This window comes from Coregonus lavaretus, assembly GCF_964263955.1.
Source record: "Coregonus lavaretus genome assembly, chromosome: 14".
In the NCBI taxonomy this organism is placed as follows: Eukaryota; Metazoa; Chordata; class Actinopteri; order Salmoniformes; family Salmonidae; genus Coregonus; species Coregonus lavaretus.
Genome location: NC_140001.1, coordinates 5,166,920 through 5,190,472, shown reverse-complemented (window position 1 = coordinate 5,190,472; position 23,553 = coordinate 5,166,920). Strand labels below are relative to the sequence as shown.

The window sequence follows — 23,553 nt, the reverse complement described above, 5'->3', positions numbered from 1 at the left end:
TCATAATTTGCGTGGATGAAATTTGGAGACTCAAGCTATGCGCTTTAGAATGTTGTAGTTATATGCCCGGGCTTTTCTCCGTTTTACTTAAAACACTTGTATCATGTTAAACATTAGCCACTATCATGAGGCACCATCAGGTAATACCCACATCCATTTGTAATTGTCACTTTAGCGTTAGTTTTCTTCAATATGTAGTTTACATTTGGTATTTATTCCGTTGACCTTTCTTTCCTCCGTGCCGTTGTTCCTGGGGGGTCTCTGGCGTCGGTGGGTCACACTAGGCTGACATTGTGCAGTCATTTGGGACATGAAGCCTATTTGAATCATTGTGGAACTCAGACCAGCAGGTTAAACCTGGAGCCTGGCGCACGGTTCACAACGACTGGTTGTTCTATGATTAGTGAGGATTAGGACAGATTTATAGGACTATTGTTGAATATTGTACACTTTTTTATTTTCCCACCTTTCAATATTTCATGGAATGAACTTGAATATGAAGACTTTCAGGATGAATCAAATCACAATTTTTTTATTCAGCAATAAATTTTGTGCATGAAGGCTCTCTAAACCTGTTCTTTTTTATGATTCATACATACTTTCCTAACCCTAAAATGTGCCTAAATAATCTGCAAGATCAGAGTATTTTTAAATCTACCATTGATCCTTATATTCTGAGCCCGTTCTATCTATGTATTCTAGTGAGTCTGCCGACAAAATTCTAATTAAAGGTGTACCGTATTTAAAGGGATGGCTTAAGATAAATGTACTGAAAACCCTATTGAATGAAAACTCCACAAGAAAATCTGTTGGCTGGCAAGTGGGAGGGTTTTCAGTGGTTTAATTAAATGTATTCAGCGCAGGCAAGGGAACCAAGCCTGCAAAGCCAGTTACGCACCTGCATAAGGTAAGTCTAAATACCAACTACTGAGAAGCGGGTAGGAAAGGCATAGATTTCCTAAGTCAGAATTGGCCCCCTTAATGAACATGATCGACTCTCAATGTCCCTTGTTTCATAAATACTGCTAGTAAAATATAGCTATGTAAATACACATAGCAACCAATAGATTGACCTTTAGTCACATTACATAGCAACCAATAGATTGACCTTTAGTCACATTACATAGCAACCAATAGATTTACCTTTAGTCACATTACATAGCAACCAATAGATGTACCTTTAGTCACATTACATAGCAACCAATAGATTTACCTTTAGTCACATTACATAGCAACCAATAGATTTACCTTTAGTCACATTACATAGCAACCAATAGATTTACCTTTAGTCACATTACATAGCAACCAATAGATTGACCTTTAGTCACATTGCATAGCAACCAATAGATTGACCTTTAGTCACATTACATAGCAACCAATAGATTTACCTTTAGTCACATTACATAGCAACCAATAGATTTACCTTTAGTCACATTACATAGCAACCAATAGATTGACCTTTAGTCACATTACATAGCAACCAACACATTTACCTTTTGTCACATTACATATTATTTGTTTATATTTCATGGATAAAAAACGACAGAAAAATCTCCCTTTGGGACTTATCTGAAGAAGATTGACAATGTCCTCTCGTACACCAGTAAAGACAAAATGTAAAATAATTTAAAAAAGAGAAGTTAAGAACAAAACACAGGGAGACCGCCCCTCTCTGAGGTCATAATGCCTAAAGTGCCGGTAATTATTTGTTATGAATTCACATGAAAATAAATTAAAACGCTTCATGAAATGTGATGTAGAAGGATATTGTTTCATTCATTCAATGCCTAGGCTTTAGCTCAGGCTAAAGAAAGAAAACACAATTTGGTGGCACACAGGTGACCCAGATTTGAACCCAGCCAATCATCAACTAGCATCCCTCCTTCTCGGCAGTGTTTTCCTTCTAGGCCACACAAACTGCGGCTGTCTGCCTTCGTGCCATCTGATACACCTATGGCTTGAGCCTTCTCCGAAACACGGCCTGTCGGTCCAGCCAGGCATCTTTATCCCATAGAACTGTCCTCCTGGGAACAGATTCCAGGCCACAGGGTCACGGCTGGGGATTGTTCTCTAGTGACAGACGGCTACTATAATCTACGATAGTTGTGATGGACAGTTTACTCCTTGAGCCCCCCCCCCCCCAGCTGTTAGAGATCAACTAGTTAGTTGTCACGTTGTGTTTCTAACCATGTGAACTAGTTACATGATATATACAAAAGTATGTGGACACCCCTTCAAATTAGTGGATTCGGCTATTTCAGCCACATCCGTTGCTGACAGGTGTGTAAAATAGAGCACAAAGCCATGCAATCTCCACAGACAAACATTGGCAATAGAATGGCCTTAATGAAGAGCTCAGTGACTTTCAACGTGGCACCGTCATAGGATGCCACCTTTCCAACAAGTCAGTTCGTCAAGTTTCTGCCCTACTAGAGCTGCCCCGGTCAACTGTAAGTGCTGTTATTGTGATGTGGAAACGTCTAGGAGCAACAACAGCTCAGCCGCAAAGTGGTAGGCCACACAAGCTCACAGAACGGACCGCCGAGTGCTGAAGCACATAAAGATTCTCTGTCCTCGGTTGCAACACTCACTACCGAGTTCCAAACTGCCTCTGGAACCAATGTCAGCACAATAACTGTTCGTCGGGAGCTTCATGTAATGGGTTTCCATGGCCAAGCAGCCACTCACAAGCCTAAGATCACCATGCGCAATGCCAAGTGTCGGCTGAAGTGGTGTAAAGCTTGCCGCCATTGGACTCTGGAGCAGTGGAAACGCTTTTTCTGGAGTGATGAATCACTCTTCATCTGGCAGTCCGACGGATGAATCTGTGTTTGGCGGATGCCAGGAGAACGCTACCTGCCCGAATACATAGTGCCAACTGTAAAGTTTGGTGGAGGAGGAATAATGGTCTGGGGCTGTTTTTCATGGTTCGGGCTAGGCCCTTTAGTTCCAGTGAAGGTAAATCATAACGCCACAGCATACAATGACATTCTAGACGATTCTGTGCTTCCAACTTTCTGGCAACAGTTTGGGGAAGGCCCTTTCCTGTTTCAGCATGACAATGCCCCCATGCACAAAGCCAGGTCCATACAGAAATGGTTTGTCGAGATCGGTTTGGAAGAACTTGATTGGCCTGCACAGACCCCTGACCTCAACCCCATCGAACACCTTTAGGATGAATTGGAACGGCGACTCCATGATTTTGGATTGAGATGTTCGACGAGCAGGTGTCCACATACTTTTGGTCATGTAATGTAGCTCATGTTGTGTTTCAAACCATATATCAACTAGTTATCTCACGTTGTGTTTTTAGTTGGCCGAAGGGACCCCCTTCGGAAGTATTTCCAACCCCAACCATTGTAACCATCATAGCTTTACAATCACAAAGCTTGTCGATTGCATTTTATAGCCCTTTGGTTTTGAACTCGCTACTTTATGACAACTGGAATGCTTTCGAAATAACAGAAAAGTAAAAGTTCAGCAATTATTCGAGGGCAACAGATGTCATGTCCATGTTTATGTGGCCACCCAATCAATGCACATACAGTTTGCACTACTTCCTCCCCCATTACTCCGCAGTCTATCCAAACCGAAACTTGGGCCAGTACTTGACAGTCTGCACCCTCTTCCTTGTCCCTGCATTTGGCTGTGAGGGCGGTTTGGCGAGTGCCGGTTGTGGTGGAAGGCTGTTCCTCCTCTCTTTGCTCCTGTTGGTGATGGCGAAGCCTCGAACGCTCTGCAGGTGGTGCACATTGAGCCTGGGGAGGAAGTGCGTGGAAACGTGCTGTGATTTGACCCTGGGGCTGGAGCCCATCTTGGATTTGCCTCTCTTGTTCAGGGCCACATACCAGTCCCGTCCCGTCCGGTGGTTCCGGTGCAACACCGAGGCGTACGTGTTGTAACTGTTCTCCTGGAAACGCTCCCGGAACCTACAGTCGTCCGTGAACCGCTCCTCGAGAACGTAAAATAAAACGATGTTACAGAGAGCAAAATGGTACTGTTAAGTATGTTACTCAACATAATGTTACAGAGCAGGAAGAGAAAGAAGTGGCATTAATGACCTGACATAGAAACTTTCTTGATTATCTCTGTAAACCTGTTCAGCAAGCAAAGAAGCCTGTTTGGTTCTATAATGAGTATTGGCACAACGGGGGGGACTTCTTTGTACTGCCACAATACTCATTATAGAACCAACATGTAAACTGATTTAATGACTACACTCCTTCAGTATAGAGACCCAACCCATTCCTCAACGTGCATGCAGAACACACAAGATATTTGTTAAAAAAGGAACAGCGACTTCTAAGATTCCAGAAAATCATCATGATACATGCATTACATTTTAATCATTTAGCAGACGCTCTTACCCAGAGCAATTAGGGTTAAGTGCCTTGCGCAAGGGCACATCGACAGATTTTTCACCTAGTCGGCTCGGGGATTAGAACCAGCAACCTTTCGGTTACTGGCACAGCACTCTTAACCACTGAGCCACCTGCCGCCCCGAGTAAATGTGATCTGAATGAATGACTTTGCTCATTCAGGATTGAGACTAAACCCATTCCTCAACTAAAATCCAAAAAATTCACAACACAAGATGTCTGTCTTGTGGCTTCCTAACTAACCCTAAAAATACCTTTGGTGGGAAACTACAACATGTACTACCCCAGGATGCCCACAGGTGCAGTACAACATGTACGCTACAATGCCTTTTACAGCCCTTACCCTGTTCTGTTGGTTCTGAAACAACAACACTGCAGAACACGGTGCCATTACAGCCACTCTGTAAACATGTCACTCACAAGATGATCCACCATAACAACAGATGAAGACCATCAACTTTATAAATTGTTCTGTAATCCCCAGCATCCTCCGGGTATTGTTGTTTTGAGTAATAATTAGACAATTGTATGGGAAAGCCCTCGATGGTTGTGGGTAGGTGACTTCAACAGTTTTAGCCTGACAGCACAGTAAATTCTCCCAACACACTGAAAGGCGTCACTGTAGCAGTTGTGCACAGCTAGTTGACAGATAATGTAGCTCCACAGTACCACAAGCCTTACAACAAGGACTTAATTCCTCTTTCAAAATGGTCCTGTGTGGCTCAGTTGTTAAGAGTGTGGCACTTGTGATTCCAGGTTTGTGGATTTTAATTCCGCTGGGGTCACATTCACACAAAAAAATTTATGTAATCACTGTTTAAATAGCTTTGGATAAAAGTGTCTACTAAATGCTTAAAAAGCTTTGGATAAAAGTGTCTACTAAATGCTTAAAAAGCTTTGGATAAAAGTGTCTACTAAATGCCATATATTATTACATTCTTAGAATATTTAGTGCTTGTAGAATGTTGAGGTATGATGAGTAGCACCAAAAGGATTCCATAGTTCTATCCTTCTATAGATGCGGTAAAGGAGTCAATGAAACGCAGACGTTCCATTGACCAGATTGGCGCACATTTAACAAATCTGATCGAACAAAGTGTATATATTCACCCATAATTCACCAAATGATATTTTGAAGGAAGAAACAAAGTACTTTAAGCATATATTTTCTTTTCAGTCGCCTCCATCTCCTCTAACTGAAGCTAATTGTAGTTTTTTTTTTTCTATTGATAATGTCAAATTAACAGCCACACAGAAAGACTCATGTGAAGGTGAAATTACAGAGGAGGAACTTCTGGATGCAATTAAAGACTTTAAGTCCGGGAAAACTCCAGGGTTGGATGGCATACCAGTCGAGGTATACCAAACCTTTTTTGATATACTAAGCGGACCGTTATTAGCATGTTTTAACCACTCCTATGTAAATGGTAGATTATCTGACACTCAAGAAGAAGGTCTGATCTCATTATTAGTGAAACAGGATACAAGTGGAAAATATAAAGATCCAGTCCATTTACAAAATTGGAGGCCCCTTACACTTCAGTGTTGTGATGCAAAAATCCTAGCAAAATGTATAGCGCATAGAATTAAAAAGGTATTGTCGGATATTATTCATTCTAATCAGACAGGTTTTTTACATGGAAGATACATTGGAGATAATATAAGGCAAGTATTGGAAACAATAGAACACTATGGAAAATATGGGAAACCAGGCCTGCTATTCATAGCAGACTTCGAAAAGGCATTTGATAAAGTTCGACTGGGGTTTATATATAAATGCCTGGAGCATTTCAATTTTGGAGAATCTCTTATAAAATGGGTCAAAATCATGTATAGTAACACTAAGTGTAAAATAGTAAATAATGGCTATTTCTCAGAAAGGTTTAAACTGTCAAGAGGAGTGAAACAAGGTTGTCCACTATCTGCATATCTATTTATTGTGGCCATCGAGATGTTAGCTATTAAAATCAGATCCAATAATAATATCAGAGGATTAGAAATACAGGGCTTAAAAACAAAGGTGTCATTGTACGCTGATGATTCATGTTTTCTTTTAAATCCACAACTAGAATCCCTCCACAGCCTCATAGAGGATCTAGATACATTTTCTAACCTCTCTGGATTACAAATGTACTATATTACGTATTGGATCACTAAAAAATACAATTTTTACATTACCATGTAGTTTACCAATAAAATGGTCTGATGGTGATGTGGATATACTCGGAATACATATCCCAAAGGAAATAAATGATCTCACTTCAATACATTTTAATAGAAAGTTAGCAAAAATAGATAAGATCTTACTACCATGGAAAGGAAAATACCTGTCAATTTGTGGAAAAATCACCCTGATTAACTCTTTAGTATTATCCCAGTTTACCTATTTGCTTATGGTCTTGCCTACGCCTAGCGAACAGTTTTTTAAATTATATGAGAAAAAAATATTCAATTTTATTTGGAATGGCAAGCCAGACAAAATTAAAAGAGCATATTTATATAATGAATATGAATTCGGAGGACAGAAATTATTAAATATTAAAGCATTAGACCTATCACTAAAAGCTTCAGTCATACAAAAGTTATACTTAAATCCGAACTGGTTCTCAAGCAAATTAGTAAGATTGTCTCACCCAATGTTCAAGAAAGAACTTTTTCCCTTTATTCAGATTACAACCTCTCACTTTCAGTTATTTGAAAAGGAAATAATCTCCCAAATGTCACTATTTCTAAAACAAGCCATAGAAAGTTGGTTGCAATTTCAATTTAATCCTCCAGAAACGACAGAACAAATAATGCAACAAATATTGTGGTTAAATTCAAATATACTAATTGACAAAAAAACTTTATTTTTTGACAGAATGTTTAAAAAAGGTATAATCTTCGTAAATGATATCATCGGTAGGACTGGTGGAGTTATGTCGCACATGCAGCTAACAAAAACATATGGAAATGTCTGCTCTACCCAAAATTACAACCAAATAATTGCAGCCTTACCGCAAAAGTGGAAGAGGAAAGTGGAAGGGGGAGAAAGTAAGGAACTTGTCTGTCGGCCTTGCATTAAAGAACATAATTGGTTAAGGAAAACTGTGATAAATAAAAAAGTATATCAGTTTCACTTAAGGACCAAAGGATTGACAGCCGTCCCATATAGATTGCAAAATAGTTGGGAAGAGATCTTTGACATACCGATCCCATGGCATAGTGTTTATGAACTGACACGCAAAACGACACCGGATTCAAAAATTAGAATCTTTCAATTTAAATTATTATATAAAATTCTTGCTACCAATAGAATGTTATTTATATGGGGGATACAATCTTCCCAGCTCTGCAGGTTTTGCTGTGAAGAGACAGAATCATTAGATCATTTGTTTTGGTTCTGTCCATTTGTAGCTTGTTTTTGGACACAGGTCCAGGAATGGCTAAAGGATTGCAATATTTACCTGGAACTAACCTTGCAGATAGCATTACTGGGTGATCTGAAAAGTCATAGTCAATCAATCAATAATATAATAATACTTTTAGCAAAAATGTTTATTTTTAATTCACAATCTGTAGAAGCAATGAGAATAGAGAGGTTCAGAATTTTTGTGAAACATCACAGTACGGTTGAAATATATATGGCAAATAGAAATCCTATATGGATGGTGTTAAGAGATAGATGGGAGGTATTGAATAGAGTTGAAGGATGGGACTAATAACAAATAACAACAAATAATAACAAAGATAGCTAATAATGTAAGCATACTGTGTCCATAATAAGTATATAGGTTGTATGTTGGGAGCTTTTGGGAAGGAGTACAGTTAGAAAGATATGGCATATAGAAGCAAACCGGATGGACACCATGAAAATGATCGGAGAGGTTGAGAGTAGAAGAAGTTCAGGAGCAAAAAAAAAATAATAAAAAAAAAAATATATATATATATATATATTTATATATAATAGAATTATTGTAAAATTAACTCTGTCCATAAGGTGTAGATAGTAAGTATAGACCGGAAGTAGAGGCCTGGGCATTGTTGTTCACTAATTTACTCCAAGTAGGGAAAGGATGGTGGGGTTGAAAAGTAATAAAGGGGAGTATATATATATATACAAATTTAAAAAAACATGGGGGATTGGAAGTGATGCAGACAATTACATTGATATAAGATACAATCTATCTGCAATATTAAGCTGATCCATTCCCCCCCCCCCCCCCCCCCAAAAAAAAGTGTATATTTGTCAAATCTGTCATGATGTATGCATTGGAACAGGTCCACAATGTGGCTACTTAAGTCCAACATGTAGAAGTTTTCAGATTTAGAAGAAGTGACTGCAAAATGCTAACTCCCATTCAAATAAGCTGGTTAGCATAGCTAGCACACAGAAATCGGTGGTGGTAGTCAAAGTCGTTTTTTAACTGTAATGTTGTTGATTGGTAATGATGACATGAACATGTGTTGGGGTTGACATCCATACAAGCATTATACTCCGATTTTTACCTCATGTCACGCCCTGACTCAGGGGACGCATAAATGTTGAGTCAGGGTGTGTATATTCTTTGTTGTGTGTTTTCTAGGTTTCGATCTATTTTGTGTGGATCTATGTTGGCCGGTGTGGTTCCCAATCAGAGGCAGCTGTAGCTCGTTGTCTCTGATTGGGGTTCATACTTAGGCAGCCTATTGGCACTAGTGGGTTGTGGGATCTTGTTCCTTGTAACGTGTGTGTGTGTGTGTGTGTGTGTGTGTGTGTGTGTGTGTGTGTGTGTGTGTGTGTGTGTGTGTGTGTGTGTGTGTGTGTGTGTGTGTGTGTGTGTGTGTGTGTGTGTGTGTGTGTGTGTGTGTGTGTGTGTGTGTGTGTGTGTGTGTGTGTGTGTGTGTGTGTGTGTGTGTGTGTGTGTGTGTGTGTGTGTGTGTGTGTGTGTGTGTGTGTGTGTGTGTGTGTGTGTGTGTGTGTGTGTGTGTGTTCTACCTTGGACTTCACGTTTCGTTTCCTTTGTTGTTTTGTCGTGTGTTTAATAGATAAAATAAACATGTACGTATATCACGCTGCGCCTTGGTCTGACCCGTCATTCAACGAACGTGACACCTCAACATAGTGTGATATACAGATTTAAACCATTGCCTAAATGCGGGCATTAAGGAGAATAGGGAACTTTCCCCCACGCGTTTCCATGGCAATTACATTGTTTTGGTCGACTTCTTTCTGTCCTGTCTCTGTTTATGGTTTAAAGGATTCCATGGTTCTATCCTTCTATCCTGTCTCTGTTTATGGTTTGAGTTCAGTTTAATGACTGGAAGCAGATGGAGGTTTTATTGTGTAAAATCATAATGCTTGGACAGCTGTCCAACCTGCGAGCGGCCTGAACGATTGGTTACACTCTTTAAAACAGCCGTCTCCCATGATCCTACAACACTTGTGCAGAACTATGTGAGGCTGTACATACTCAGGTTGAACAGCTCATCTGAGCCTTTTAGTCTGTTTAGTTATCACTTAAGCATTGATCAAAGAGTTGACGAAATGTTCATATGTGGCAAAAGGGGGTTACTGTGATTTGTATATGATGTGTCAATCTCATGCTATTAACCCGCCCCTTTTTGTGTGTGAGCCCAACTCATGTTAGGTTGCCTCGGACTACCTGAACGGGCTCACCTGCTTGGGTCCCTTTATAATGAGGGATGGACGCACCTTTTTCTCTCACTCCTCCTGCACTTGCTACCAGCTCCAGCTCCACCCTCCGACACCACATATTACTACAACAGCCACAGCCTGCTAGATACCAAGCTAACAGAACCAGCGACCAAGCAAGCACGGATGAGAAGCAGACGGATAGAAGCTGACGGATAGAAGCAGACGGATAGAAGCAGACGGATGAGAAGCAGACGGATAGAAGCAGACGGATGAGAAGCAGACGGATAGAAGCAGACGGATAGAAGCAGACGGATGAGAAGCAGACGGATAGAAGCAGACGGATGAGAAGCAGACGGATAGAAGCAGACGGATGAGAAGCAGACGGATAGAAGCAGACGGATGAGAAGCAGACGGATAGAAGCAGACGGATGAGAAGCAGACGGATGAGAAGCAGACGGATGAGAAGCAGACGGATAGAAGGAGACGGATGAGAAGCAGACGGATCAGACGGATAGAAGCAGACGGATGGAAGGAGCAACACCACGTCACTGGGAATTTGACAGGCCCGTTGACACCTGGGCATCGGATTAGCTTGTCCAAACCTTGAGTGTGTGTTGAAGTGTGGAGGCGAGCGTAATTGAAGAAGACGAGGCCAAGAATTGCTGTCGTAGCTTGTAGCTGGTGGGAGAATGACTGGTGCGTGTGTGTTGTGTGTTGTGTTGTGTGTGTGTGTGTGTTTTGTGTTGTGTGTGTGTGTTGTGTGTGTGTGTTTTGTCTGTGTGTGTTCTTTGACTAGCGGAGGGAGTGAGCACTGGAGCTAGTAGGATTTAGATATTACTTGAATGATTTACTTTGTGGCACCCATATTATTTGGTTTTGGGTTAGTCCTTAGGCATAGTGTTTTTGTTCCTGACGGTTTAACATAGACATAAATTATTCAGGACTCAGACATCATCCCAGTTTTCTGTCTTGTTATGGGTGGTTATGGGTGGTTATGGGTGGTTATGGGTGGTTATGGGTGGTTATGGGTGGTTATGGTTGGCCTTGACGCGACTCCTCTAGAACTCTTAGCGATAGCCAAGGCCCATTCCTCAAGTCCACCACTGTAAATCTGCACTACGGGCCCATTCCTCAAGTCCACTACTGCAAATCTGCACTACGCGCCCATTCCTCAAGTCCATTACTGTAAATCTGCACTACGGGCCCATTCCTCAAGTCCACTACTGTAAATCTGCACTACGGGCCCATTCCTCAAGTCCACTACTGCAAATCTGCACTACGCGCCCATTCCTCAAGTCCATTACTGTAAATCTGTACTACGGGCCTATTCCTCAAGTCCACTACTGTAAATCTGCACTACGGGCCTATTCCTCAAGTACACTACTGCAAATCTGCACTACGCGCCCATTCCTCAAGTCCATTACTGTAAATCTGCACTACGCGCCCATTCCTCAAGTCCACTACTGTAAATCTGCACTACGCACCCATTCCTCAAGTCCACTACTGCAAATCTGCACTACGCGCCCATTCCTCAAGTCCACTACTGTAAATCTGCACTACGCGCCCATTCCTCAAGTCCACTACTGCAAATCTGCACTACGCGCCCATTCCTCAAGTCCATTACTGTAAATCTGCACTACGGGCCTATTCCTCAAGTACACTACTGTAAATCTGCACTACGGGCCCATTCCTCAAGTCCACTACTGTAAATCTGCACTACGGGCCTATTCCTCAAGTCCACTACTGCAAATCTGCACTACGGGCCTATTCCTCAAGTCCACTACTGCAAATCTGCACTACGGGCCTATACTACTGTGGGAGTGTCAACCAAGAACATCTCTTTGTTTTACTTAATACTGGGTCTTCCGTATTTTATTGTTCATTTGTTTATAGGCAGAGCTCCCACCAGAACTAATAATCTGTATGGTATGGTTCGGCAGAGCTCCCACCAGATCTAATAACCTGTATGGTATGGTTCGGCAGAGCTCCCACCAGATCTAATAACCTGTATGGTATGGTTCGGCAGAGCTCCCACCAGATCTAATAACCTGTATGGTATGGTTCGGCAGAGCTCCCACCAGATCTAATAACCTGTATGGTATGGTTCGGCAGAGCTCCCACCAGATCTAATAACCTGTTTGGTATGGTTCGGCAGAGCTCCCACCAGATCTAATAACCTGTATGGTATGGTTCGGCAGAGCTCCCACCAGATCTAATAACCTGTATGGTATGGTTAGGCAGAGCTCCCACCAGATCTAATAACCTGTATGGTATGGTTCGGCAGAGCTCCCACCAGATCTAATAACCTGTATGGTATGGTTCGGCAGAGCTCCCACCAGATCTAATAACCTGTATGGTATGGTTCCTTTTATTTTCTCTTTCTCTCATGCTCTCCCTCCCTCCCTCCCTCCCCCCAACGTTTGTTCAATAAATCCAGGTGACCCTTTGACCTTAGAAGAGATGTTGTTTGTAATGGCTGGCTTGGTAGATAAAACACATCTGTCTACTTGCCCATTATTACAGACAATCAATTGCCACTAAATATGACAGACGGATAAAGACAGTGTGTGGTACCCGAGCCCCCCGACCACAGACAGACGAGCCCCCCAACCAAAGACAGACGAGCCCCCCGACGACAGACAGACGAGCCCCCCAACCACAGACAGACGAGCCCCCCGACCACAGACAGACGAGCCCCCCGACCACAGACAGACGAGCCCCCCAACCACAGACAGACGAGCCCCCCGACCACAGACAGACGAGCCCCCCGACCACAGACAGACGAGCCCCCCAACCACAGACAGACGAGCCCCCCAACCACAGACAGACGAGCCCCCCGACCACAGACAGACGAGCCCCCCGACCACAGACAGACGAGACACACAGGGCTGGGCATTCTCCTCGCTCGCTGCGCACACACACACACACACACACACACACACACACACACACACACACACACACACACACAGGGCTGGGCGTCTCAGGTGTGTGTGTGTGTGTGTGTGTGTGTGTGTGTGTGTGTGTGTGTGTGTGTGTGTGTGTGCGCAGCGAGCGAGGAGAATCCAGACTAATTCACCACTGATGGATCCTATTCAGCTGGACAAACTCTAATTGTCCACTGTGTCTGCAGCGGCTTACAGGACTTCTTCACATTTATCCCTTTGTTTCTCGCTCTCGCTCTCGCTCTCGCTCTCGCTCTCGCTCTCGCTCTCGCTCTCGCTCTCGCTCTCTCTATCTCGTTCACTCACTCTTTCCCTCTCTCTCTGTCTAGTTCACTCACTCTTTCTCTCCCTCTCTGTCTCGTTCACTCACTCTTTCCCTCTCTCTGTCCAGTTCACTCACTCTTTCCCTCTCTCTCTGTCCAGTTCACTCACTGTTTCCCTCTCTCTCTGTCTAGTTCACTCACTCTTTCTCTCCCTCTCTGTCTCGTTCACTCACTCTTTCCCTCTCTCTGTCCAGTTCACTCACTTTTTCCCTATTTCTGTCTCGTTCACTCACTCTTTCTCTCCCTCTGTCTCGTTCACTCGCTCGCTCGCTCTGTCTGCCTGTCTGTCTCTCTGTCGCTGTATCTTTCTCTCTCTTTCTCTCTCTAGATATATTATCGGCCTTCCCAGATTGGACTAATCTGGACTGCCCGTTAACACATGCTAACAGGAAGAGGCTTGTATCTATCTACCCAGCCAGGCCAAGCCCAGGCTCCCTACGGATGACTGTCAGCAGAGCTAGATGACTGGCTGGCCAGCTTACAAACAGCAGTGTAGCTGCCCGCCTGGCTGCCCGCCTGGCTGGTTGGCTGGCTGGCTAGCTGACTGACTGCTGGGTGCAGATTTAAAGTCATTTGAAGCAATTCATGGTAAAAAAAGGAAAGTAAATCAGCAATTCTCAAGATGGTTCACATTTGTTGTCTGTGCCATGACTTTCTAGCCTGGTTCTAGCCTGGTCCCATTGGCAACACAGCACAAACAGATCTGGGGTCGTACTATGGCTTTCATCTCTTTTAGTGTTCAGGACAAATTCATTTCATGAAAAGAAACAATGTAGTTTCTGCAAAATGACACCATAAATGGCACCCTATGGGCCCTGGGCAAAAGTAGTGCACTATATAATAAATGGGGTACTTATTGGGATACTTACGACGGCATGCAGCCTTCCTCTCTTGTTCATGGCTAGAAATCTGTTGCTGTAGACTCCTCGGATACCGATGACCCCCTGAGAAACCGCAAAGAGCTCAAGGACACCTGAGAATAGAAACAGAATCATCATCACAACAATACATCAATATGCTATTTCTTGGATTTTCTAGGGTTCCTCTCTTTGTTTCGTTATTTCTGTGTCTCTCTATGTCACTCTCTGTCTCTCTCTGTCTCTCTCCCCCCCCCCCCTCTCTCTCTCTCGCTCTCTCTCTGCCTCTCTCTCTCTCTCTGCCTCTCTCTCTCTCTCTCTTTCTCTCTCTCTCTCTCTCTCTGCCTCTCTCTCTGTCTCTCTCGCTGCCTCTATCTCTCTCTGCCTCTATCTCTCTCTCTCTCTCTCTCTCTCTCTCTCTCTCTCTCTCTCTCTCTCTCTCTCTCTCTCTGCCTCTCTCTCTCTCTCTCTCTCTCTCTCTCTCTCTCTCTCTCTCTCTCTCTCTCTCTGCCTCTATCGCTCTCTCTCTCGTTCTCAATTCAATTCAAGGGGCTTTATTGGCATGGGGAACATATGTTTACATTGCCAAAGCAAGTGAAATAAACAATAAACAAATGTGAGAAGAAACAAAAAACATCATCAACAAAAAAACATTTTAAAAAATGTACAGTAAACATTACATCATGAAGGTGCAGACTGTTCTAGTGCCCTCACCAATTCCTTGATATATACACTGAGTGTACAAAACATTAGGAACACCTTCCTAATATTGAGTTGCACCCCCTTTTGCCCTCAGAACAGTCTCAATTCGTCAGGGCATGGACATTTTGTCTCCAATGCTTCCCACAGTTGTGTCAAGTTGGCTGGATGTCCTTTGGGTGGTGGACCATTCTTGATACACACAGGAAATTGTTGACCATGAAAAACCCAGCAGCTTTGCAGTTATTGACACTCAAACTAGTGTGCATGGCACCTACTACCATACCCCATTCAAAGGCACTTAAATATTTTGTCTTGCCCATTCACCCTCTGAATGGCACACATACACAATCCATGTCTCAATTGTCTCAAGGCTTAAAAATCATTCTGTAACCTGTCTCCTCCCCTTCATCTACACTGATTGAAGTGGATTTAACAAGTGACATCATTAAGGGATCATAGCTTTCACCTGGTCAGTCTATGTCATGGAAAGAGTTCCTGATGTTTTGTACACTCAGTGTATGTTGAAGAGGGTGGGGCTTAAGCTACATCCCTGTTTCACCCCACGGCCCTGAAGAAAGAAATCTGTGTTTATATTGCCAATTTTAACTTCCCCCCCCAACATCGCTTTCCATCAATTTGTATAGCAGATCCTCATGCCAAATTGAGTCAAAAGCTAACAACGTATGAGAAGACTTTGCTTTTGTGTTGTTTTATTTGTTTGTCAATAAGAGGGTTTATACGTGGTCTGTCGTACGGTATTTTTGTAAGAAGCAAATTTGACATTTGCACAGGACATTGTTTTCACTGTGGAAATGTTGGAGTCTTCTTTTGATGATACAGCAGAGGATTTTTCTGAGGTTACTGTCCACTGTAATTATTGGGGACAAATTTGTCTTCACTTTTGTGGATTGGGGTGATCAAACCTTGGTTCCAAATATTGGTGAAGATGCGAAGAAGAGCTAAGGATGATGTTGAAGAGACATTTGAATTTGTGGTCTGTATATTTTATCATTTAATTTAGTTATACCATCAACACCACAGGCTTTTTTTGGGTTGGAGTTTATTTTTTATTTTCTGCTCATCCAATATAATTGGAGAATCCAGTGGGTTCTGGTAGTCTTTAATAGCTGATTATAAGTTTTGCAATTGATCATGCATATGTGTTTGCTCTTGGTTCTTTGTTATATGGCCGAAAAGGTTGGAGAAGTGGTTAATCCATACATCTCCATGTTGATAGCTCTTTGTGTTGTTTAATAGCTGATTGTTGATAGCTCTTTGTGTTGTTTAATAGCTGATTGTTGATAGCTCTTTGTGTTGTTTAATAGCTGATTGTTGATCGCTCTTTGTGTTGTTTAATAGCTAATTGTTGATAGCTCTTTGTGTTGTTTAATAGCTGATTGTTGATAGCTCTTTGTGTTGTTTAATAGCTGATTGTTGATAGCTCTTTGTGTTGTTTAATAGCTGATTGTTGATAGCTCTTCGTGTTGTTTGTTTAGCGTGTTCCAATTTCAAATCAAATCAAATTGTATGTGTCACATGCACCGAATACAACAGGTGTAGACCTTACTGTGAAATACTTATAAGCCTTTAACCAGATTTTTTTTAAAGTAAAAAATTAACTAAAGTAAGAAAAAAGGCAATACAGTAAAATACTGTAACAAACATTTTCCCAGAAGTGATTTGATTCTATGGATTCTTCAATTACATTGAGCTGTTTTCTGACACGCTGTTCCTTCTTTTTTCTTAGTGTATTTCTGTACTGTTTTAGTGTTTCACCATAGTGAAGACGTAGGTTCTCGTTTTCTGGGTCTCTGTGTTTTTGGTTGGACAGGTTTCTCAATGTCTTTCTTGGGTTTTTGCATTCTTCATCAAACCATTTCTCATTGTTAGGTTTTCTGCTAGAATTATTTTGATTTGATATGTTAGCTGATAGGTCAAATATATTGTTCAGGCTTCGTACTGCTAATTCTAAACCTTCACTATTGCAGGGAAACAGGAATTTGTCTAGGAGAAATTGGAATTGTTGTTGCCTAATTGTTTTTTGGTAGGTTTCTACACTACCTCCTTCCAGCTATAGCAGTTCTTAATATCATGCAGTTTATTCAGCTTCAATACCTCATGGTTTAGCGTTGCTCTGTTCAGGTAGACTGTGATTTTGCTGTGATCTGATAGGGGTGTTAATGGGCTGACTGTGAACGCTCTGAGAGACTCTGGGTTGAGGTCAGTGATAAAGTCATCTACAGTACTACTGCCGAGGGATGAGCTCTCTCTCTCTGTGTTTCTCTCTCTCTCTGCCTCTCAATTCAATTCAATTTAATTTAATTGCTTTATTGGCATGGGAAACATATGATTACATTGCCAAAGCAAGTGAAGTATATAGTAAACAAAAGTGAAATAAACAATAAATATTAACAGTAAACATAGCACTCACAAATTCCAAAAGAATAAAGACATTTCAAATGTCATATTATATATATATATATATATATATACAGTGTTGTAACAATGTGCAAATAGTTAAAGTACAAATGGGAAAATAAATACACATAAATATGGGTTGTATTTACAATGGTGTTTGTTCTTCACTGGTTGCCCTTTTCTTGTGGCAACAGGTCACAAAACTTGCTGCTGTGATGGCACACTGTGGTTTTTCACCCAGTAGATAAGGGAGTTCATCAAAATTGGGTTTGTTTTCGAATTCTTTGTGGATCTCTGTAATCTGAGGGAAATATGTGTCTCTAATATGGTCATACATTTGGCAGGAAGTTAGGAAGTGCAGCTCAGTTTCCAACTCATTTTGTGGGCAGTGTGCACATAGCCTGTCTTCTCTTGAGAGCCAGGTCTGCCTACGGCGGCCTTTCTCAATAACAAGGCTATGCTCACTGAGTCTGTACATAGTCAAAGCTTTCCTTAGGTTTGGGTCAGTCACAGTGGTCAGGTATTCTGCCACTGTGTACTCTCTGTTTAGAGCTAAATAGCATTCTAGTTTGCTCTGTTTTTTTGTTAATTCTTTCCAATGTGTCAAGTAATTCTCTTTTTGTTTTCTCATGATTTGGTTGGGTCTAGTTGTGTTGTTGTTGTTGTTGTCCTGGGGCTCTGTGGGGTCTGTTTGTGTTTGTGAACAGAGCCCCAGGACCAGCTTACTTAGGGGAGTCTTCTCCAAGTTCATCTCTTTGTAGGTGATGGCTTTGTTATGGAAGGTTTGGGAATCGCTTCCTTTTAAGTGGTTATAGAATTTAACAGGTATTTTCTGGATTTTGATAATTAGCGGGTATCGGCCTAATTCTGTCTGCATGCATTATTTGGTGTTTTCCATTGTACACTGAGGATATTTTTGCAGAATTCTGCATGCAGAGTCTCAATTTGGTGTTTGTCCCATTTTGTGAATTCTTGGTTGGTGAGCGGACCCCAGACCTCACAACAATAAAGGGCAATGGGTTCTATAACTGATTCAAGTATTTTTAGCCAGATCCTTATTGGTATGTCAAATTTTATGTTCCTTTTGATGGCATAGAAGGCCCTTCTTGCCTTGTCTCTCACATCGTTCACAGCTTTGTGGAAGTTACCTGTGGCGCTGATGTTTAGGCCGAGGTATGTATAGTGTTTTGTGTGCTCTAGGGCAACGGTGTCTAGATGGAATTTGTATTTGTGGTCCTGGCAACTGGACCTTTTTTGTAACACCATTATTTTTGTCTTCCTGAGATTTACTGTCAGGGCCCAGGTCTGACAGAATCTGTGCAGAAGATCTAGGTGCTGCTGTAGGCCCTCCTTGGTTGGTGACAGAAGCACCAGATCATCAGCAAACAGTAGACATTTGACTTCAGATTCTATTAGGGTGAGGCCGGGTGCTGCAGACTGTTCCAGTGCCCTCGCCAATTCGTTGATATATAAAGTTTACACCTTGGTCCCTCTAAAAGGATTTAGATTTTAGTTATGATCTAGTTATTTATAGGGACTGTTACTCATTCTACTTGTGTAATAACAAAAAAATACTCAACTCTACAGCCACGTTACTACACTGATGTTACCTCAGTAATTACAGCCACATTACTACACTGATGTTACCTCAGTAATTACAGCCACGTTACTACACTGACGTTACCTCGGTAACTACAGCCACGTTACTACACTGACGTTACTTCAGTAACTACAGCCACGTTACTACACTGACGTTACCTCGGTAACTACAGCCACGTTACTACACTGACGTTACCTCGGTAACTACAGCCACGTTACTACACTGACGTTACCTCAGTAACTACAGCCACGTTACTACACTGATGTTACCTCAGTAACTACAGCCACGTTACTACACTGACGTTACCTCGGTAACTACAGCCACGTTACTACACTGACGTTACCTCAGTAACTACAGCCACGTTACTACACTGATGTTACCTCAGTAACTACAGCCACGTTACTACACTGACGTAACCTCGGTAACTACAGCCACGTTACTACACTGACGTTACCTCGGTAACTACAGCCACGTTACTACACTGACGTTACCTCAGTAACTACAGCCACGTTGCTACACTGACGTTACCTCAGTAACTACAGCCACGTTACTACACTGACGTTACCTCGGTAACTACAGCCACGTTACTACACTGACGTTACCTCAGTAACTACAGCCACGTTACTACACTGACGTAACCTCAGTAACTACAGCCACGTTACTACACTGACGTTACCTCGGTAACTACAGCCACGTTACTACACTGATGTAATAGCAAACTAATGTTCTTAATAATCATAACTCAAATCTCAGTAACACTTTCCATTAAGTTGATCTTATACCTGTTTGGTAACAGTAATACACTATAGTAATAACAATGTATTACCATTGTATGTGTTACTGAGTATTTTCTTGGACAAACAGAAATAAGAACACCTACTTGCCTGTTTCAGTATCAAACTTGAGACAAACACAAAACTCAAGAACTTGTTAATCATGCATTGATGTTAATGGCGTAGACCACATTACAAAACTAAAAAGTTGATTTCTTTGTGAAATCAATATGAAATCCAATTAATTATGATAATATGAGACTCGATTGTCAAGTGCTCAGTCACGGACACCCCATCTCTCTGTTAGAACAGTAGACACATAATGCTACATTCTGGTATTCACTCTGTTCTGGTATTCACCCGCCACTTGTTTTGGTAGAGCTGAAGGATGGGGCCAGAAATATTTAACCTTATATTGTGGGTTATGATAGGGTAAGATAGTTGTGCTAAGCTCATGAGGCATTTATACGTTATATTATTTACGTTTTTAATGGAGAGAATTTAAGACTTTAAATGACCACTGAACAGATTCCCAGATGGCAGACTGTAGCTTTAAGAACGGATATGTTTCCATGTACTGTAATATGACATGTCTTCTAAAGCAGATCATGAAATGAAAGAGAGAAAGTGCATTACAATATGTTCATGGTCAGCTTTAAACTGCTTACTAACTAAATGAGAGTTAGTAGATATCTGGGGTGGTGGAATCTCCCAAAGGTCAGATCCTGATTTATATGTACTGTATCTGTTGGCTGGAGACACATAGACACTTTTCAGATTCCTGTTACTGCATTAATAGAGTTGCTGTTTTGATCTTAAATAAGTAGTACTCTAGAATTACTCTAGGCGACTTTGAAATGTGTCTTGTCAAAATAGTATATAATACTTAGCCTATAAGATCTTCTTCTTCTTCTTCTTCTTCTTAATATTAGATCTGGATACAAAATTGCATTTTGAGATTACAAGACTCTTTCCATCAATTACATAATCATCCAGAGTAAGATTATTTGACTAGCTACATTTTTTGGCAATAACAAAAAATATTTAATTTAATTTTGTTTTTAATGAATCCAAAACACTTTTAGACTGAGGAAACAGAAGGAGGAATTAGGAAACTAGCATGTCCCAACTTCGTAATAAACAGAGCCAATGACAACCATCCAACCATGTTGCACATTCCATTGTTGTGATGACAATCATACTGATGTCCAATCCAAAACATCCTGGTCTCTTCTGCTGCACCTGTTACACAGACAGACCTGGCCAATGTCCCAAAGAGTCACAAACAAGCCATTTCAGACCGACGATGGCCAGAGCCCGTATTCACAAAGCGTTTCGCAGTCGGAGTGCTGATCTAGGATGAGGTCCACCCCGTTCATATAATTGCATTCATTGTGATCTGAAAGGCAAACGGATCCTAGATCAGCTCTCCTTCTGTGAGACGCTTTATGAATACAGGCCCAGTCCGTGCTCCAGTCAACAGCTTCTCAGGGAAACCAGTAACCTGAGGCTATGGATAAGTGTAGGAATGGCAGGGGTAGCTAGATATGCTACGAATCTGAACCCTATTCATAAATTATGTATGTATTATTTAGCATATTTATTTAAGCTTGACATGACACAATCCTTCCACAGCTGTGTGGTGATTTGTTATTCCTAAAACATGTAATGGTTAAACATACAGTATGTAATTAAAAACTGGGTGGGTCGAGCCCTGAATGCTGATTGGCTGACAGCCGTGGTGTATCAGACCGTATACCACGGGTATAACAAATAATTTATTTTTACTGCTCTAATTACGTTGGTAACCAGTTTATAATAGCAATAAGGCACCTCTGGGGGTTTGTGGTATTTGGCCAATATACCACGGCTAAGGGCTGTATCCAGGCACTCCGTGTTGCGTCCTGCATAAGAACAGCCCTTAGCCGTGGTATATTGGCCATATACCACGCCTCCTCCTGCATTATTGCTTAAATATACTACAATTAAGGTTGAAGTGGCTAATCAAAATATGAATGAACACCTTTTTCAGGATACATAGTAATACACATTATAGTTCATAGGCAACTTCATGCAATAATGTATCACACATTCATGTTGGAAACACATCAATTGAATCAGTAAGCAATAGTCTTCCATTTCAGCATTACCTTCGCTCTATCCACTCGCACTTTATGGGCAATTAACATAATCCCACTTGAGAGGCCTGGCCATAGCAGAATGGTTTAATAACTTACTCAACTGATTAGGTTCATGACTGCCGTTGACTCTTCCGTCAGTGTGGATCTGGAGATGGAAACCAATGCCAACCCGACAGTAAAGCCTGCAAGTCCTGCGTCCTGAACCACTGATAGTACCTTCTTCCAGAAGTTGGTCCTCCAAGGAGACGTATCCAACGGATCCAGTGACTACAGCGGCAGAGACGGCAACCACAGCGGCGCAAATCAACTGCAGAGCAAAGGCAAAATGGGAGAGAGGAACATTCATTCTTCCAAAAAAGGAAACTCTTGTCTGTCCTCTGGCTCTGCTAGGCCACTTCTTCTCCTTCTATCATTTTGTTGTTGTGGTTCTTGAGCTCTCTAGTGTACCATGCCAGTGCACGAGGAACCGTGCGCACGCCGCACACAAACACATCCAGTTCCAGCAGCGCTTGTTCGGAGGTGCAGCGAAGCAGTGTTTGTTGTCAGACTGGTCTCATAGACTAGATGTAACGTAGTAAAGGTAAATCCGTGACAATCAAATGAGTATGATATGTTATGTTTGGTATGGTTACATAAGATAGAAGTTAGCTTGAGGCAAAAACGAATGGAGGGTGGTTGGTCGGGTGAATCGGAGTGTTATGTGAAGTCAGGGACAACTTTAGCATTTTAGCTAATTAGCAACTTTGCAACCACTTACTATAGCAACTATACAACCCTATCCCTAACCTTAACCCTTTAACCTAACTCTTAACCTTAACCCTAATCTTAACCTATAACCCTAAACCCTAGAGCTAGCTAACATTAGCGTTAGCAACCTAGCTAACATTAGCCACAAGAAATTGGAAATTGTAACATACCACATGTTTAGCAAATTCGTAAGATATTGTACATTCTGAAAATTCGTAACATATTGTACGAATTGTAATTTGTAACATATGATGGACATCCACAAATTAATACATACCATATGAAACTCAACATGTACTAAATGGAGTCTCCTGGATTTACATACAGAATAATACCAAATGCTCTGAGACCAGGTTGGTGTTGTAGCTGCTTGCTGGAGTGCTGGATTGTTTCTGCTGGCCTGGCACACACCGAGATATTTATAACCAACACAATGATCTCACTGCTCAATGCATGCCTGACTTCTGAAGGACGCTCTTTCTCTCATCCGGATTTTCTCTCTCAAACACCAGTCCTGCTCAATATCGATCTGCTCTGCCAACAGCAACGATTAGGCAAATAAAAGAGGATGAAATTGACAGTGCACATTTTCCTCAGTGCCAGGACTCAGCATTTTACGCACGAGGAGGCATGTTTTAATAGATCTGCAGCACAGCAGACCAATAATGAATAACTGAACTAGAGAGCGAGAGCGAGAGCGAGAGAGAGAGAGAGAGATCCCTTGACAGTCTTCTGTCGAAATCTGAGAGTTGCTGTGGGAAAACTTTGTGGTGAGACCTGAAGAACTGCGTGTGTATGTGAGGGACATTGGGGTTTAAAATAGATAGGCCTACAGCCCTACAGTTCCTCAGGTGACGTTTCACAGTTTTAACATCGCACATGCAGCGCAGGCAGCCTCACGCACTGCTTAGCCCAACATAGCTTATTTCTTTACCTTATGTAGTCTATTTACCGACATGAGTGTTGTTCTGTCCATGTGGTTATGAGGAAATACAATAGAGTAGAGCTTCTGAATCCAAGGTACATTTTGGTGAGATATTGATAATGAACT

The 23,553-nt window shown here is 41.7% G+C and overlaps 1 protein-coding gene across 1 annotated transcript; it reads right to left on the bottom strand.

Annotated features, from left to right (window-relative positions):
* Positions 1-3,580: 3,580 nt before the first annotated feature.
* On the bottom strand, positions 3,581-22,101 carry LOC311141498 (fibroblast growth factor 5-like; the record flags this gene model as incomplete). Its single annotated transcript, XM_084176840.1, has 3 exons — positions 3,581-3,952; positions 14,134-14,237; positions 21,852-22,101. The coding sequence occupies 3 exons, from the start codon at positions 22,099-22,101 to the stop codon at positions 3,581-3,583; spliced, it is 726 nt and encodes a 241-aa protein (XP_084032966.1).
* Between the last annotated feature and the right edge of the window lie 1,452 nt (positions 22,102-23,553).